The 19,856-nt window shown below is 44.4% G+C and overlaps 1 protein-coding gene across 1 annotated transcript; it reads left to right on the forward strand.

The window, feature by feature from the left end:
• The first annotated feature begins 5,041 nt into the window (after positions 1 to 5,041).
• Positions 5,042 to 14,890, forward strand: LOC131903156 (T-cell-interacting, activating receptor on myeloid cells protein 1-like). Its single transcript, XM_059253792.1, has 5 exons — positions 5,042 to 5,075; positions 7,465 to 7,500; positions 9,390 to 9,680; positions 10,165 to 10,461; positions 14,748 to 14,890. Exons 1-5 carry the CDS (start codon positions 5,042 to 5,044, stop codon positions 14,888 to 14,890), a joined length of 801 nt encoding a protein of 266 aa, XP_059109775.1.
• The last annotated feature ends 4,966 nt before the right edge of the window (positions 14,891 to 19,856 follow it).

The raw sequence follows: 19,856 nt of genomic DNA on the forward strand, positions 1-19,856 counted from the left end.
AACCTGGAGTTCACTGATTTGCCTAGACTGTCTGGACACTAAGCCCCAGCCCTCCTCCTATATTCCTCTTCACTAGGGATTACAGGGACACGTTAGTACATCTGACTTCTTATGTTGGTGCTGGGAATAAGAACTCAGGTCATTCCCACATACAAACACTATACAGAGAGAGAGAGATCAGAATAGAGATTTCCATCGATCCTTTCCCTTGGAATTCTGGGAACCCAGCAGAAGAGGAAGAAGAGGAATTATGGTATCCAAAAAGTCCAAAACACCAGGACAGCATGGCCTCAAGAATCTCATACACAATTAATTTGAATGCTTCTGATATTGGGTTGATGTTTTGTTCAATTTGTGTGTACACGCATGTGTGTGTTTGTGCATGAATGTGTGTGTGGAGGACAGTATCAGGTATCTTTCATTATTCTCCACCATGTTTTTAAAATTTTTGCTTTTATTTATGTGTGTGTGCTTCTGTGTTTATGCAGGGGGGGGTGTGAGATGGACAGGTACCCTCTGTGACCAGAAGAATGCATCAGATTCCCTGGAGTTGGAATTACATGCAGTTATGGGCTCCTAGGTGCTGGGAACTGCTGTGGGATGTTCTGTATGGCAAATGTGTTGCTCTGATTGGTCAATAAATTAATCACTGATTGGCCAGTGGCTAGGCAGGAAGTATAGGCGGGACAAGGAGGAGAATAAAGCTGGGAAGTGGAAGGCTGAGTCAGAGAGACACTGCCAGCCACCACAATGGGAAACAACATGTGAAGATGCCGGTAAGCCATGAGCCATGTGGCAAGGTATAGATTTATGGAAATGGATTAATTTAAGCTGTAAGAACAGTTAGCAAGAAGCCTGCCATGGCCATACAGTTTGTAAGCAATATAAGTCTCTGTGTTTACTTGGTCGGGTCTGAGCGGCTGTGGGACTAGCAGGTGAGAGAGATTTGTCCTGACTGTGGGCCAGGCAGGAAAACTCTAGCTACAGGGAACTGAACCTGAGTCCTCTGAAATACCATTAAGTGCTCTTGACCACTAAACCATTTCTCTCTCTCTCTCTCTCTCTCTCTCTCTCTCTCTCTCTCTCTCTCTCTCTCTCCATCCATCCATCGTGTTTTTGAGGCAGGATCTCTCACTATACATGGAGCTAACTGATTTGCCTAAACTGGCTAGACATGAAGCCCCAGAGACCCTCCCATCTCCAGCTCCCCAATAGGGGATTACAGGGACAAATTGGTACAGCTGACTCTTGTGTGGGTACTGGGAATAAGAACTCAGGTCTTTCCCACATACAAACATTAGGCAGAAAGAAAGCCCAGGTAGAGGTTTCCATTGAGTCCCCCTCTTTGGAACTCCAGAAACACAGCAAAAGAGAGGAAGGAGGAACTGTGGGAGCCAGAGGGGTAGAGGACATCAGGAGAGCATGGCCTGCAGAATCAACTAAACAGGGCTCATAGGGGCTCAGAGAGACTGAAACTGCAATCATGTAGCCTGCATGGGTCTGTGCTAGGTCCTCTGCATATGTGTTATGGCTATTGGCTTGGTATTTTGGAGAGACTCCTAAAAGTGGGAGTCGGGTGTCACTGATTACTTCCTCTGCTCTTGGGAGACTTTTTCTCCTACTGGGTTGCCTTGCCATACCTTGATGGGAGGGGTTGTGTCTACTCTTATTGACTGTTGTTGAGTCATGCTAAATTGACATCCCTGGGAGGCCTGCACTTTTCTGGAGGAAGATAGGAAGTGGGGTAGTTTGGCAGTAGATGGGATTGGGGGAAGAACTGGAAGAGCTGGAGGGAGGGGAAGCAGTGGTTGGGATGTGTTCCATGAAAGAAGATAACAATTAAAATAAATAAATAAGAACTTGGGTCCTCAAGCTTCTACAGCAAGCACTTTACTGTCTCTACCATCTCCTTAGCCCCCTTGTAGTTATTTTATTTACCTTTTTGTACTTTCAGTCATAAGGAAACGGGAGGGCTTTAAACTGGAAGGCTCTCAGTCTTGCCTGGCAGAAAATCACATGTAAGGACTGGAGAGACAGTTCATTTCTTTGAGCAATGATGCTCTTTCAGAGGATCCAGGTTCAGTTCCCAGTGCCCACATTCTGGTTCAGAACCGTCTATAACTCCAGTTCCAAGAGATCTAACATTCTCTTCTGATATCCACAGGTACCAGGCATATAGATGTCATAGAGACACACATGTAGACACTCCTTGTCCATGCCAGACATTGTAAGTGGCTTGATCTTGAGCAGGAAGCCACACTTGCTGTGAGTCTATGTGTACATGTAACAGCTGAGAAGGCAGCACTTGGCATTTACACCTTTTGCTCCTCCTCCGTGATGTTGCCTCTGTCTTACCTTGATCTCCAGGTCTGGCGCTGTCCTACATCTAGAATCCTCCCAGTCAAATACTCCTCCCAGGACTTGATATTGTCGCTTGCTTACCTTCAGGATGAAGAACCCCAGGCCTCAAGCTGAAGAAGCCCATGGAGTGATTGTGTCTAGTGGGAAGCCAGAGCTATGAGGGAGAACCCTTCCATCAGGCCAGCTAGCCTCATGACACTTGTGTCTGCTCAGTTCTGAAGAAGTAGAAGAAGAGCTGGCGTCTGAGGGAAGACATCCGATGATTATACAGGGGTAGGCCAGAGGCCACACTGAGTTTCCTTTCTTGAAATCTGTAATGAAGACTAATTTCTTTCTTACTAAAAGTGTCTTTTTCATGAGCAAGGGGCATCAAGATTGTGATGGGGAAACCTACAGAGACAACCAGTGGGAACTCAAGAAATTTAAACCAGCACCTGTGGAGCCTCCATGGGACTGGACTAGGCCCTCTGCATACCTGAGACAGTTGTGTAGCCTGATCTGCTTAAGGAGCCCCCGGCAGTAGGATCAGGATTCATCCCTGGTGCATGAACAGGCTTTTTGGAGCCCATTACCTGTGGTGGGACACCTTGCACACCCTTGATGCAGGGGGAGGGTCTTGGACCTGCCTCTACTACTAAAGGTACCAGGCTCTGCTGACTCCCCATGGGTGGCCTTACCTCTTTGTAAGAGGGAATGTGGAGTGGGTTGGGGGAGGGGAGGCTGGAGACTCAGGAGGAGGGAAGAGGGGGGATCTGTGATTGGTATGTAAAGTGAAAAAAAATTCTTAATAAAAAATTTAAAATATGGAACATTTAAAAAATGTCATTATTGCTTACCTACTTTTAAGGAAAGATTTTTATTTTCAATGATGTGTTTTGTACAGGACTATCCTGTGAGCTAAACTGCCACTGTTTTCATGAGTTCAGTAAAACATGGCCACAGCTGGGCTTGGTGACTGTTGACTTTCCCCCTTGGAGAGGTGGGGAGGGTCGTGGCACTGTCACATGAGTATCAAGCCACTCCTTCAGAGCAGTGTTTATGTAAATCTGTCTTCACGGCATGTGGCTTCAGTGGGGACTAGAAGAACACAGGTCGAGAAGGATCAATGAGGGGCACCATCTGTGCAGCCTTTATGGTGTCAGCACTGTGCTGGATGAAGACCTCACCGTGTGGCGGCTTTAAGGTCACTCGTGCCCATAACCTATTGCTCTGTAAGGAAGCTTAACCGATGCTTTGGTTCCTCTACAAGCATTGTTTCTCCAAACTTGGTGTACAAATTGTATAGATACAAACTCCTAAAAGTTCCCTTGGCACTCTCTCCAGGCATTTTCTGCTTCCTCTTAGATAATTCACTAATTATCTGGGTCTTTCCATGGCTGAGTTGTGCCTGTTGCTGCCCACTGTACTGAGTTGTAGCCCAGGCACTCTTTGTTTCCAGGTCCTTTCTCACCCCATGGTGCATCTGAGACTTCATGGTATTATGTGTATTTTGTGCTTGTTGAAGCTTGAGATCATTCTATTATATGGTTACATCACAATTTGTTTATCATTCTCATTGTCTAGTCTGATCCTTCATAGATCATGCTACCATGGTTATTCCTTTTTGGTGTTGTTTCTGGTGATGGTACTGGGGATTAGACTCAGAGCCTCATGCATCCCAGATAAGCACTATACTCCTGAGCCATGGTCTTAGTCTTGCCATGAGCATCTTCATGTGTTGGACAGCTTCCTTGATTGAAAAACTCTGTCACCAGCAACTAGTAGACAGAAGCAGAAGAGTGGAAAGTCGTCCTCACTAACACAGTAAGGTTGAGGCCAGCCTGGACTGCATATTGAGACCCAGTCTCAAAACAAAACATACAAAAACTGAACTAAACAAAACGCTCATTAAAAAAAAAAAAAAAAACAAAGACATGGGATCTTCATGACCCACGGTCACACATATAGCTTGAGCTTGAGAGCATTTTGGGGCCTGTGGCTATGGCTCAGTTGGTAGGGTGCTTGTCTGGCAAACACAAAGTTTTGTGTTAAATCCCCATTACTACCTCAACCATATGTAGTGGCACATGTTCATAATCCCAGCATTCAGAAGGTGGGAGCAGAAGGATTTGAAATTCAAGATTATCTTCAGTTACATAGTGATTTCGAGACTGGCCTGAGCTACACCAGATCCTATCTTAAATACAAAGCAACATAAAACAAATATAAGGAGAGAAGCTGTCTGTGTTCTGTGAATCTTTCTCAGTTTCAAGAGACTGATTGCTTCTATTAGAAAAGGATTTTGGCTAGTATCTGGTGCCTGTCATATCTGCCTCTTAATTTACGTAAATCTTGGCCTTGACATCAGAAATTATAAATCTCAGTTTATATCATCTCAGAATGAACCCGGCAAGCCCAGTGTTAGGCCTTTTGAAAGTTACCTGTGTAAGGCCTGAAAGTTGACTGTGACAGAAAAGTACCAAGTGAGTTGAGTCTCTGAAGGGGTTCAGAGGAACGTGTTGCAACAGATGCCATCTACACATTTCCTGAAAGTGGATGTGGGAAAAGGAACTGAGCAGCCAGCTCAAAACCACAAAACCAGTCTTGCCTACTCACTGAGGTAGGAAGGACTGCAATACACTGGTCCTATTCTTTTGCTAAGAGTCCCGAAGAAGACCCTTGGACCAGCCACTGAGCCACCATGATCCCTAGGCTCCTTTCTCTTCTCTGCCTCCGTAAGTTGCTCTGGGTCGTCCACTCCATCTCCAGGAAATCATAAAACTGGTGAGATACTTGGATGGGAATTGAAGCCAGAACTCACACAGAGCTCAGAGCAGTGTCTGAGTGCATAGGATGAATCAGAAATCTTATTGTACATATTAGGGTAAAACCAATGCTCAATGTGTAGCAGACATAGATGGGGGAAAACATAGGCGCTGGGCTTTAACTATGTTGGCAGGGTGCTTACCTAGTGAGCGTGGAGTCCTGGGTTCTATCCCCAGTACTATAAACCAGTTGTGGTGACACAAATCTGTAATCCCAGTACATGGAAGGTGGAGAGAAGCAGATGATAAATTGAAGGAAGAACATCTTCAGCTAAGTAGGGAGGTCAAGGCCAGTCTAGACCACTGAAGACTACACACACACACACACACACACACACACACACACAGAACACAGGTATAATGTAAAGGACTCAAAACTGGCAAGTTCTATATGCTGTTGCTAGCCAAGGTTGAGTCAGCAGTAGACTATTTCTTTTCTGCAATGTCAAGTTGTTATGACTAAGATACAACAGAGACCAACCGCAGAAAGAACTTCTTGTTTATTATATTTAAATTGTTTTGAGACAAGCTTTTACTATGCAACCCTGGCTAACCTGGAGCCTAGTACCTAGGCCAGGCTAGCCTTGAACTCACAGAGATCCTCCTGCCTCTGCTCTCAAAAGCAGAGATTACAGGCTGTGAGACCAGGAGATAAGACAGGGATAAGAGCTTGTACAACTACGCCTAGCACTTTTTTATATAGTAATAACTACAGTAGGTGATCAATGCTATTCAATAACTTTTCATGGCGGGGTGTGGTGGCACACTCGTGTATTCCCAGCTCTGGAAAGGTAGAGGCAGGAGTGTCGGAAGTTCAAAATCATCTGGTTACATAATTAATTGGTGCTTGAATGGGTACATGAGACCCTATATCAAAAATAATAACCCAGGCATGGTGGAACATCTTTAATCCCAGTACTGCCAGCAGGAGACAGGTGGATGTCTATCTGTCCTATAGAGTGAGTTCCAGGACAGCCAGGGCTACACACAGAAATCCTGTCTCTAAGCACCAAAAGAAAAAAAAGACAAACATGAGCACAGGGCCCACAACTTCTTCCACTGATCTCAGAGCCTCTTTCCCTAATTCATGATCTTTTCTTTTTTTCTTTAATTTATTATATATATATATGTGTGTGTGTGTGTGTGTGTGTGTGTGTGTATGTTATATGCATGCATATGAGCACATATATACAACCATTTATCTTTAATCCTATGGATATGTGTCTATGACTGACTGACTTCTTGGGATTGGACTACCTACATGGGAGCTCATCCCTGGAGAAAACTGATTCTCCTCTCAGCCACCATTCACCATCTGTAGATCTTCATCTAGGGGGTGACACCATGTGGAGGCATGAGGGCTTTTATTGCAGATATATTTTTATTATATTTATTTATTTGTGTACATAGTAAATAAGTTGTGTGCTTGTGTGTGTGTGTGTGTTCACATGGGTCCATGTGTATGTGCAGATGGGCATGCATTTGTATAGACAAGAGGTCAACCTCAGGGGTCGTTCTTCACATACTATTCATGTTGGTATTTGAGACAAAGTCTCTATTTGATCTGAGGCTCACCAGTTGGGCTAAGATGGCTGGCCACTGAGCTCAAGGAATCCTCCTGTCTCCACCTCCCCAGCACTGGGATGACAAGCATATGCCATCACAGTGATCTTTTTCACATGGGTGGTGAGTATCAAACTTGCTTGTATTGAGAGATTTACTGGCAGAACCATCTCCCAAGCCTCCCTCCACAGGGTCTTTTTTGTCTGTCTGTTTTGAGACAGGGTCTCTCTATGCAATCCTGGCTATCCTAGAACTACTATGTAGACCAGGCTGGCCTCAAACTCCCTGAGGTCCTCCTGCCTCTGACTCCTGAGTGCTGTGATTAAAGGGGTGCACCAGCTTCCTCCTGAGGTTCTTGACACTATTAGGAGGAGGCTAACTTCTTATCCTCCCCAGTGTCCTACAAGGCTGGTGTTTCTTCTCTGGAGGAGAGGTGATGACCCAGGCAATGTGATCCATGCTCCTCCAGCAGAGATGGTGATTGTGTGAAGCTTGGGGGTAGGAATGAGAATTGGAAGCTTTTGAGAGTTTGTAGAAGGAAGAAGGGACCCTTGGAGTGAGATCAACAAGATGGTAATAGCCAACCTCAGATACAAGCTGAAGTCACAGCCCAAATGAGGGACCATGCAGCTCCTGAGAGGGAGACTCCAAGTGATAAGATGACAGTGCTCTCAGAGTACCCCTCTGGACCAGAGGGGGACTAGAAACCTGTGGCTCATGTGTGATTTTTTTCCAGGGCTGTGTGTTGGGCAATCAGACATTCCAGACAATGGTAAGTGGATCTTCAGGCAAACTCCTTGATCTTTCACCCTAAATTTTCCCCCCCTTTTATATCTTTTGTATGTGTGTCCATGTGCATATGTGAGTGCACATGTGAGTGTGCATTCATGTAGAAGCCAGAGGTCAACAACTGTGGTATTTTCCGCTGTCTGGGGGACCTGCCTCCAGCAGTGCAGGGCTCAAAGGGAATTTCATGGCATCGGGGTAGGGGAAAAAACACTCACATACTCTCTTGATGGTTTCCTTCTTTATTTTATCACTGTATTCTCTTCTCTGCTTATATACCTCAACAAAGTCTTTCAGGCAATGTAGGAATTGCAAGATGGTTACATTCTATTTTACCAATGAATGTTTATAGTGAATACAGGTAAAAACATGTTTTTGTCTCTTACATGATTAAAAAGAAGCCATCCCAAGACCCCACATATATTTACATCTAAGCAACTTGTTACAGATTTTCACAGTGTGATCAAGCAGTGGATATCTTTCTCAGCCATCTTTTACTGGCAGGCTGTATATTACCATTACAAAGAAGGATTCAGTCACTTTATTGTTTATCTTGAAAGGTAATCTTATAAGGAATCTTAAAGGAATCACAACCTAAATTTTTACATGTAAAACAATCATTCAGCTCTACTTTAAATCTTTAGGGTGCATACCCACTCATCAGTAGTTTCTTATATCCAGAGGTTGAGGGCAAAAATGGGCACAAGGAATTAATCATCACCTTTGATCATCAGCCAGTCCTAGCAAAGACAGTACATCAGCTAGTAACAACTGGACTGCTTTGTATTTCTGATCCTAACCTAATGAATCTGTAACTCACCTATGTGTCTTTGTGAACTTTATATTGCTTTCTAGGCTTTTTCATCTCAAAGCTATTATCAAAGCATCTGACCTAACCTGAAGTTATTTTAAGGCTTTGCTTCAGCTATGGTGCACACCAAAACCTGTGAGTGCACCTTTCAACAAACATTAAGATTAAAAGAATTTGAGCCAGTCTGGCTCTTGGAACTCAATCACTTTCCTTAATCATTAACCTGAACTGCGATCTCTGTAGCTCCTTAGGTGAAACTCATAGGCCATAGCTGTGTAACACTTTCTTGTATAACCATCAAAACTCTGTTTAAACCAACATTATCATGTTCAGTTAGACAGTACAGCTTAAGAAGAAATCATCTTCATAATAATTCACAAGTAAAAGTACCTAGTAGAACAGGATGTTTCCATGAGATAAACACACTTCATTACAGGCAGTGGGGATCTCCCCACACCCATTCACACCATGCAGATACCAGAGAAAGATCGCAGCAGCAAACATGTGAAGGCACAGCAGAAGCAAAAAACATTCTGGAGTCTGTGGTCCAGAGGCCTTGCCTATCTGAGATTCACCCGTCAGGGACTAGCCTGAGTGGGCTGACACCTCAAACTTCAATTGCCACCTGCTGCTCCTCTGACACAGCCACTGGCAGGCGTTATTTCCCAGGAGTTTTCCATCCTTTTTATTTTAGTTCATTTTCTTATGTGTGTGTTGGGTGGGGCGGGGGTACTGTAAATACTTTTTTCTTTATTTCTTTTTTAAGGCAATTTTTTTCCATTGGACCTGAGGCATGCCAATTAGGGTAGAATGGCTGACGAGAAAGCCCAAGTGGTCCATCAGTCTCTACTTGCCCAGCAATGGGATTTCAAGCATACATACCACATCCTGATTTCTATGCTGACTCCAGGAGTCCGACTCAAGTACTCATGCTTGCATAACAAGCATTTTACTAATTGAGCTACCTCCACAGTGCAATCTCCTTCTCTATAAAAAAGAAGCAGGAGGGGCTCTGGGAGAAGGTAAGTACATCAGATACAGCTCTGAGCTCTGTCTGCTTCCAGGGCCACCTCCCAAGCCCAGCCTCAGCGCCTGGCCCAGCTCAGTGCTTCCCACCAAAAGCAGTGTGACAATGCGATGTAGGAGCCCTGCTCCAAGTGAATACTTCATCTTCAAAAAGGAAGGTTTTGTTTTGGATTCTGGGAAGCCATATGATTTGACAGAGAAGATGGCTGAGTTTCATATCGCTGAGTTACAGCAGAATGACGGAGGACACTACACCTGTGAATCCTTCAGCAAATGGTCCATTGACACCCGGACACAGCCCAGTGATGCCCTTCTCCTATTGGTCACAGGTAAGGAGGGTCTATCTCAGGAAGATATACGGCATCTTCAGACTGGGGGTGAGGGAGGGACCGGGAGAAGGAATGAAGAAGGGTGGGATCTCCAGAGCAAGGGATAAAGGAGTGGGAATGTGGTTCCACCCAGGGTTTGTGGGAGTGGAAAAAAAAAATCTCTGTTTTAGAGTCACGGTAGACAGTGAGAGGGATGAGGCTCAGGAGATCCCAGCCACAAGAACAAGAATGAAAAAAAAAAAAAAAAAAACCTTGCCTGGTAGTGGTAGCACACACTTTTAATTTCAGCACTGGGGAGGCAGATGCAGGTGGATCTCTCTGAGTTCAAGGCCAGCCTGGTCTACAGAGTGAGTTCCAGGACAACAAGGGCTACACAGAGAAATCTTGTCTTGAAAAATAAAGAAAACAAGCAACAGCAAAGAACAGGAATGTGCACAAGGGCTACAGCTTCTTCCCTTGAGCTCAGAGCCTCTTTCTTGTCCAGGGTACTTGCCTAAACCTTCCCTCCAAGCCTACCACTGGGGCACAGTGCCTGCAGGGAGCCAGCTGACATTGCAGTGCCAGAAAGCCGGCAGTGTGCTCGGACCCATGAGGTTTGCATTGCTGAAGGAGGGACGCTCAGCTCCTGTGCAGATGAGGAGCTCAACAGGAACGGTGCTTGACTTCTCCCTTCTGAACGTGACAGCCAGAGACTCGGGGAGATACAGCTGTGTGTACTACCAGGCAAAGGCTCCCTATCGGGCCTCAGTCCCCAGCAATCCCCTTGAGGTCTCTGTGACAGGTAAGGTTTGCTATCATTTTCTGAACACCTGTGGGAGGGGGTAGTGGTCCCGCCTGGCCTCACGGTGGTCCCGCAGCCGCTTACAAAATAATCACTCAGAGGCTTACTACTATTTACAAACTGTATGGCCTACGGCAGGCCTCTTGCTAGCTAGCTCTTATATCTTAAACTAATTTAGTATCATTTCTATTAATCTATGTTTTGCCACGTGTTCCATGGCTTTACAGGTCTGCTGGCACGTTGCTTCTTGGACAGCAGACGGGTGTCTCTCCAGACTCCGCCTTTCTCTTTCCTGTCTCTCTCCTTGGATTTCCTGCCTGCCTCTAAGCTGCCTTGCCATAGGCCAAAGCAGCTTATTTATTAACCAGTGGGGACAACATATATTCACAGCATACAGAAAGTATCCCCCAACAATTTAGCTATACAATATTTATATTTTTTTGTTATTATTACTGTTTTGAGGTGCATTCTCACTATGTAGCCCTAGCTGGCCTTGTAACTCACTCTGTAGACCAGGGCAGCCTCAAATTCACAGACATCTGCCTGCCTTTGCCTCTGAATGCTAGGACTGAAGGGGTGCACTGCTACTCTGACTTCTTTTTATTTTAATTAGTCTTTCAGGTTAATATAAAGTTAATCTTATTGGGTTATAGAATTACCAAAAAGACGGATCTCTGGGCTTGTCCATGAGGGGTTATCTAGACAAGGTTAACTGAGGTAGGAAGACTCATCCTAAACATAGGTGGTGCCATCCATGGACTGGGATCCCAAACTTAATGAAAAGGCCAATGTGAACTGAGTCCCAGGATTTCTCTCTCTCTCTCTCTCTCTCTCTCTCTCTCTCTCTCTCTCTCTCTCTCTCCTTCCTGACTATGGGTGCTACATGACCGTCTGCCTCCTGCTTTTGCTACCATGCCTTCCCCACCATGATTTACAGCAACTTCACACAGTGAGTCAAAATAACCCCTTCCTTTGGTTGCTTCCGTCAGGTGTTTATCACTAATACAATTAGCACACAAATCAGGGTGACTCTGTACAAGCAATAAGGACATTTATTGTCCTTCCCTCACACACTGCCCTGCCTGGCCCTGTCCCCCAGCTGCCTCCAAACTGCTTTCTTCTATTCACCGGGTGAGTTTCCATGTCTCCTCTGCTGTTCTATGCATTCCATTATACACTCTTTCTTCCCCGTAATTCTTGTCCCCACTTCTCATGATTGCCTGTATGGTTTAGTGACCCCATATATAAATACACACACACCTGTAGAACATGCATACAATTTTAACCGAGTTTCCTCATTTGAAAGAAAACATGATGCTTGACTTCCTGAATCGGCTTTATTTTATTTAACGTAATGATCTTCAGCAGACTCCATGATCTTGTTTTTCTTCATGGCTGTATAAATTCTGTTAAGTACACACATCACGTTTGCTCCATTCTTCCGTGGGTAGACATCAAGGCTGGTTTAGTTTCCTGATATTTATGACTAAGGTAGAAATAAATATGGATGAGCAGACATCTCTGTAGTATGTTGACTTCCAGTCCTCCAGATACATACCAAGGAGTGATTGATATAGCTGGGTTGTATGGTAGTCATGTTTTCAATTTTTTGAGAAACCGCCATACTGATTTCTATGAAGGCTGGTACAAGTTTACATGCTCATCAGCAGTGTTATGGATTCCTCTCTCCCCACATCATCACCAGCATTTGTTGTTACTTGTTCAGCCATTTGGATTGTGATAAGATAGAATTTCATAGCAGTTTTAATTAACATTTCCCTGACGGCTAAGACTACTGCACACCTTCTTCAACTATTTAATGGCCATTTGTGTTTCTGGTTCTGAGAACTGCCTATCCAGTTCCTTAGCTCGTATACTGTTTGGAGGATTTTAGTTGCTTCATTTTCAGTTCTTTATACATTCTATGTAATACTCCTCTGTTTGATGCACAAGATTTTCCCCGTTCTTCATGATGTGTCTTCACACTGCAGAGTGTTTTTTTTTTTTTTTTTTTTTTTTTTTTTTTGTCATACAGAAGCCTTTTTTTTGTTTTGTTTTGTTTTTTGTTGTTTTTTGTTTTTCGAGACAGGGTTTCTCTGTGTAGCTTTGCGCCTTTCCTGGAACTCACTTGGTAGTCCAGGCTGGCCTCGAACTCACAGAGATCCGCCTGGCTCTGCCTCCCGAGTGCTGGGATTAAAGGCGTGCGCCACCACTGCCCGGCCATACAGAAGCCTTTTAATGTCATGTAGTCCCATTTATTAGTTGTCTGGATCATGTCCTGTGATACAGAAGAGTTTTTCAGCAAATCTTTGCCTATGTCTATATCTGCAGTGATTTCCTCGTAGCAGTGTTCAAGTTTCTGGTCCAAGGTCTTTGATCTATTTAGAACTGATCTTTGTGCAGGGTGAGAGAGATGCATCTGCTTTTGTTCTTCAACAACCAGACATCAGTTTTCTCAGCATCATTTGTTACAGAGCATGTCTCTTCTATAACAGGTTTGTTTGTTTTTGAGACAAGGACTCGGTCTTCTCTGTAATTTGTTTGTTTGTAGTTGAGATAAGGACTCACTGTAGCCCAGGCTGCTCTGGAACTCACAGAGATCTGCCTGCCTCTTCTCCCAGAGCAGTGGGATTCAAGGTGTGCACCACCATGCCTGGTTGTGATGTATGCTTTTGACCACTTTGTCAGAATTAGGTGAATCACAACATGTGGGCTGATTTCTAGCTTCTATTTAACTGGTCTACATGTCTGTCTTGACACCAGCGCCATTCTGCTTCTTGTGGTTTTGTTGTTGTTATCACTCTATTATATATTCAGAAATTGGGTGTCATGATGCTCTCAAGTGGATTTTATGCTAAGGATCTGTTTTGCTATTTGATATCTTGTGTGCTTCCATACGAACTTCAGCATTGTTTCTTCTAATACTGTGAAGATTATCATTGAGATTTTGATACAGATTGCATCAAATCTGTCTTTGTTAAGACAGCTCCTTTTACAGTATTAATTCTGTATTTGATGCCAAACCATGAGCACAGGAGGTCTTTCTATGTTCTAGTGTCCTCTTCATTTTCTTTCTTCTGTGTGTTGAAGATTCCACTGTAGAGGTCTTTTACCTTTTACACTTATTCCTGTAGATATAGTTAAAAAACTATAAGTGGATTTTCTCCCTGATATCATTCCTTTACTGTTTGAAGTCTTCAAAAGTATCCAAAGTTTCCTGCCAGAATGCTGCCCCATTAAATGCTACACACCTTACTTGTAAATTCTCCTTTTTGCCTTTGAGATTTTCAATAGTGTGATCACTGTTAGGTATGAAAGTCTGTGTAGTCAGCAATGATAGGTAAAGAATGATGTTCTTTTATAGTAGTGAGATTATCTGCCCTTCCCTGTGGGTCATGCCTGCAGCTAACCTTGCTGTTGATGTGTTTAATTATGAAGCTGCACTTTTTGGGATGAGCTGACTCATGTGCAGTGTCTTTAAGGATAGATAAATGCCAAGCATCACATCAGCTCCTCCTCCTCCTCCTCCTCTTCCTCTTCCTCTTTCTCCTTCTCCTCCTCCTGTTCCCCTTCCTCCCCCTTCTCCTCCTCTTCCTCTTTCTCCTCCTTCTTTTGCTTTTGCTGTGTGAGACAGGGTCTCTTGCAGTTCACTGCTGCAGATGCCAGGCTAGGTGGCCCTCAAGCTTCTGTGGATTCTCCTCCTGTCTCACTACAGTGCATATGGATTTTAGATACACACTACTGTATCCAGCTATATGTGGATTCTGGGGTTCAGGCCCTTTATCCACTTAGCCATTTCCCTTGCTCCTTACCATTCAACAGCTCCTCTTGAATGAAGAGAGAGATACAGTGAACCAGCCTTTCCTCTGCCAGGTTCAAATTTTCTGAAGCTCACTGCCCATGTGGCATTTTGTGATCCAAGGAGGCATGCTGACCCGCCACTGATTCCTGTGTTCTGTAGATCTATGTGTAGCTCTGTCTCCTTTGATCTACATGTTGCATCTAAGATTAACCCCTAATGCATCAAGGGAGATAGAGAAATGGAAGAGAGCAGAGGTGAAAATAAGGTAAGGCCAAGCAAAGTAAAAGAGACTGAGGCAGAGTGAACAAAAAAAAATAAAGGTACAGGATACCCATTTCAACTTAAATTAAAAAATATTTAAAGTTAAATCTTTAGAGAACAGAGTCCATGATGTAAGTGGAAATATGGGAGTCAGATTTGGTCAATCTGTCTGTGAAGGAGGGATGGCCTCTGTGGCCAGTGACGATCATCTTCTCCCTTTCAGAGCCCCCAGATACCATGAGAGAAGGCTACACCGTGGGTAACCTCATCCGGTTTGGAGTGGCTGCTGTAATTGTGCTAATAATGGGAGGCTTCCTGGTTGAAGCCTGGCATAGCCAGAGGCTGTCTCCAAATAGACCCTGGTAAAATAATGCTCTTTTTTATGGGCTGTTGTGTAATTATGAGGGTTTTCTCCATCCCAGGTTGACAAAAGTATAACTGACAGACAGATGTTGAGTTGTATTTACTGTGTACAAAGCAAGGTCTTGACATATTTAATTTTAAGAGTTAATGTGTATGTGTGTTTTGCCTGAATATATGTCTGTGTACCAGGTGTATGTCTGTACAATGTGCATGCCTGATGCCTGCAGAGGCCAGAAGAGGGTGTTGGACTCCTTGGAACTGAAGTTCCGGAGCACAAATAATTTTAAGCTACCATATGGGTGCTGGGAATTGAACCAAGATCCTCTGCAAGAGCACTCAATACTTTTATCCACTAAGTCATCTCTCCAGCCCCAACATATTTAATCTTCATGTGTTAAATATTCTCCAATCACCCTAGGAAAAAAATAAGTAATCAATTATGTACTGAATAAGGAGTCTCACTAGTCATGAAATGGCCTCTACAAAGGAGCCACCAAACCTACCCACCAATTCAGAGCTACTTTTGTGGCAAATTTTAATTTGTCTTTCTTTACCCACAGGACCCACAATGCCCTGGGGGAATAATGAATCCTTGGTGAAACTGGACCAAATTATCCCTGTGAATTTCTGTGCAACCATGATGCCAGCTTTTTGAGAATCATCCAGGGACAGGATGTAAGCTGCCTCATTCTAACTCTTCACGTAGAATGGAGGCCAGCCCTGGGCACAGATGTAATGAAGCTTTCTCTGTCTCAACCTGCCAGCTTCCAAATAACCACACGGAGACTTATTATTAATTATGAAAGCTCGACCTTAGCTTAGGCTTGTACCTGACGAGTTCTTAGAACTTAAATTAACCTGTATTTTTAAATCTATGTTCTTTTACTTGGCTCAGTTACCTTTACTCTGCACTGCCCATCCTGCTACCTCCACGTCTGGCTGGCAACCCTGTCTGTCCCCAGAAGTAGTCCCACCGAACATCTTCCTGCTTAGCTATTGGCCATTCAGCTCTTCCCCACCCCCCACCCCGAGACAGGGTTTCTCTGTGTAGCTTTGCGCCTTTCCTGGATCTCCTCCATAGACCAGGCTGGCCTCGAACTCACAGAGATCCACCTGCCTTTGCCTCCCAAGTGCTGGGATTAAAGGCGTGCGCCGCCGCCGCCGCCGCCGCCGCCGCCGCCGCCGCCGCCGCCGCCACCACCACCACCACCACCACCACCATCACCCGGCTGATTGTTTCCTTTTTCCTGATTGTTTCAGCTCTTTATTAAACCAACCACAATGACACATCTTCACACAGTATAAAGGAATACTCTGCAACACACAAATGCTTATCTGACACATTAGTGTATATGTATACGTATGTGTGTATGTATGTGTGTGTGTATTTCCCTTTTTTCGTTTTTCTAACACTTCTTTTCCCGTTGGTGTTTTTGAGACAGGATCTCTTTACTATGTAGTCCTGGCTGTCCTAGAACTTGCTATGTAGACCAGGCTGGCCTTGAACTCACAGACATCCATCTGCCTCTTCCTCCCAGTGCTGGGATTAATAGCATGTTTTACCATCCCCAGCCCCAGTTTGTATTTTCTTAAGACCATATGTGTTGGGGTTGAAAAGATAGCTCAGAGGTGAAGAGCCCTAGCTACTCTACCCAAGGACCCAGGTTCAATTCCAAGCACCCACATGGCAGCTCACAACTGTCTGTAGCTCCAGTTCCAGGGGATCAGACACCTTCACTCCAAATGCACATAAAATAAAGTTAAATAAATTTAAAAAAAAAAAAAAGAAGAAGAACATACATGTCACCAGGTGGTGGCAGCACACTCCTTTGATCCCAGCAAAGGCATTTGGAGGCAAAGGCAGGCAGATCTCTGAGTTTGAGGCCAACCTGGTCTACAGAGTGAGTTCCAGGACAGCCAGGGCTACACAGAGAAACTCTTGTCTCAAAAAAAACAAAAAACAAAACAAGAACATACATGTTGAGCATCTTCTCTGGCACTGTTGGTTATCTAGAATGTATAAATTATATATTTGCCTCTATATACACTATATTTATTATATGTTTCTTACATATATGTTTATATTCTTTTTTAAGATTTATTAATTTTCATGTGTATGAGTGTTTTGACGGTGGTAAGCCAGCATGTGAGTGCTGGAAAATGGAGCAAGGTCCTCTCCAACAGTAGTAAGTGCTTCTAACTGTTGAGCCATTGCTTCAGCCCCCAAATACATTCTTAGTGAATACTTCACCCATTCTTTTTTAAAGTATCAATGGCAAATAATAGTTTATAGTAAGAGAGTTTGTTATGATTGCTCAGTATAGACATGTAGTGAACTTTGATCCTATTCACCCCTCTATTATTCTTTCTCATCCCCAGTGTTTCTTCCTCTGTTCCCCTTCCACATCTTTAATGGTTTGAATGTGAAATGGACCCCCACAGGCTCATGTGCCTGGCCCCCTGCACCCTTTGAGACAGATGGCATGGCTGTGTAAGTGGGTCACAGACAGTACATTTTGAGGTTTATGGTTGTGTGATGGGTGGTCTCGACTGTCAACCTGACACAATTTAGAATCACCTGGGTGTCTTAATGAGGAACTGTCTACATTAAGTTGGCCTGTGGTCACCTCTGTGGAAGATTTTCTTTTTCTTTTTTTTCTCTTCTCTCTCTCTCTCTCTCTCTCTCTCTCTCTCTCTCTCTCTCTCTCTCTCTCTTAAGATTTATTTATTTATTATATATATAGCATGTATGACTGCAGGCCAGAAGAGGGAACCAGATCTCATTACAGATGGTCGTAAGCTATCATGTGGTTGCTGGGAATTGAACTCAGGACCTCTGGAAGAACAGTCAGTGCTCTTAACCTCTGAGCCATTTCTCCAGTCCTGTGGAAGATTTTTCTTAACTGGGTTTAGTTATGGTGGGAAGACCTACTCTGAATTTGGATGACACCACTTCTTGGGTCACCCAAATTTTCTGAGAGTAAAGAAGCTGAGTACTAGCATGCATGCATCAATTCATTACTTTCTGCTCTTGACCATGAAAGCAATGTGAGTAGCTGCTTCAAGTTTCTGCTGCCTTAGTGTCCTGTCAATGCTGGACTTTAAGCTGGAATTGTGAGTCAAATAAAGCCTATCAAATTGCATTTGTGTTGTTTTGCCTTTGTTTTGAAATGGGGTCTCACAGTGTAGCCCTGGCCGTGCTGGAACTCACTATATAGACTAAGCTGGCCTTAAACTCATGGAGATCCACCTGCTTCCACCTTGGGCTTGCTGAGGTTAAAGGTGTGCACCACCAGGCCTGGTCTTTGTAAGGGTGTTTTTCACAGCCTTATGGGAAATGAAATTTGAGACGGCCTGCTTCTTGTTCCACCCCAAGCTCCCTGAGAGATGAGGAAGCCTCCGTCCAGCACACGCTCCCACTGCCACCACCTCCACCAGGCCATGATGGACTGAAACTGTGAATGCAATAAAAATGTTCTCCCTTGACTTGTTTCCATCCGATAGTTCGTCACAGCAACCAGGAAGGTAAGGAATATGACGTTGCTGATTGGCCCTCCTTCGGGCCGTTTTTCTTCCTTGACCCCACGTAAGAAAGAATGAATGTGACACTGTCTCGGTGAGCCTAGCGTGTTTCACTGAATGTGACTGGGTCCGTTTTCAATTGGGTTGTTTCAGCAGAAGGTGAGGAAGAGGACTGGAGAAGATGGGAAAGGACTGAGACAAAGAAGAGGGATGAAGAAGAATAAAAACATGGGGCTGGAGAGATGGCTCAGCAGTTAAGAGCACTGGCTGCTCTTCCAAAGGTCCTGAGTTCAAGTCCCAGGAACCACACGGTGGCTCACCACCATCTATAGTGGGATCTGGTGCCCTCTTCTGGCGTGAAGGTGTAGAGCACTCATATACATAAATAAATCTTTTTTTAAAAAAGCACAAGGATATATATGCATGAAAATGTCTATGAAATACATCACTTTGTGTGTCAACCTAAAATAAATAAACAGTATTTTCAATACTTTTACTTTTTAATTTTATGTATATGTGTGTGTGTGCATGTGTGTCTCTCTGTGTCTGTGTCTCTGTGTGTGTGTGTGAGTGTGTGCGCGCGCGTGCACAGGTGCTCGAGGGCAGCCATGTCAGTTCCCCCTGGAGCTGGAGTTACAGGCAGTTGTAAGCCACCTGACACTTTTGTGCCTGTGTCGCAAGACCCCCAAGCAAGACCACCACAGAGCCGATGTCCGATGCAAAACACACAGGGGTTTATTGATAACAAGCAAGCTCAGGCTTGGTCTGTGTCCAATAATCCAGCACAGCAGGTAGAGAAGGATGTCGGCCCTGCACTCTCAGGGTGAGGAGTTTTTAAAGGGAAAAACTGCAAGCCTTCGCATCATATGATTGGGTGAGGATGTATATCCTTTGAATTTACTGGTTAGGGGTTACAGTTATCATTTTAGGGGGCAGGCCTGGACAAGTTCCAGGCTCTGTCTTTGACCTGCCATGGAAGCTGGCTGGCCTGGCATGTATTGACTGTGGGGGCTGACTCAGTGGCCCAGTCTCTGTCCTTGACTCATGCACGTATCTCTAAGTTGGTGAGGGGTCCCAGACAGTAAACAATTGGTTGAACCTTGAGCGGTCAGAGTACATGCAGAAAGGGAGTTACTGCATGGACTATGTATTTTGTTCACGGCCCTCCTAGAAACTGCTTGCTCTGAAAGGACCAAGCAGATGCCATAACAGGCTGTCAGTCCTCTCTCAGAGATCAGGCATCAATTTCAGTTTCCTGAGACTTGAGCAGGCAGTTTCTGGGAGGGCTGTGAACAAAAGACATAGTCCTTGCAGTAGCTCCCTTTCTGCACGTACTCTGACTGCTCAAAGTTCAGCCAGATGTTTACTCTCTGGGACCCCTCACCAACTTAGAGCTACATGCATGGGCCAAAGTGAACATGGCAGCTCAAAGACAGAGCCTGGGCCA

Source organism: Peromyscus eremicus, chromosome 1 (assembly GCF_949786415.1).
Source record: "Peromyscus eremicus chromosome 1, PerEre_H2_v1, whole genome shotgun sequence".
NCBI classification, from domain to species: Eukaryota; Metazoa; Chordata; class Mammalia; order Rodentia; family Cricetidae; genus Peromyscus; species Peromyscus eremicus.

Coding starts and splice junctions, on each gene's coding strand:
- LOC131903156 (XM_059253792.1), top strand. CDS start 5,042: ATGATCCCTAGGCTCCTTTCTCTTCTCTGCCTCC. Junction 5,076..7,464: donor CCTTTCTCTTCTCTGCCTCC/GTAAGTTGCTCT, acceptor ATTTTTTTCCAG/GGCTGTGTGTTGGGCAATCA. Junction 9,681..10,164: donor CCTTCTCCTATTGGTCACAG/GTAAGGAGGGTC, acceptor TTTCTTGTCCAG/GGTACTTGCCTAAACCTTCC.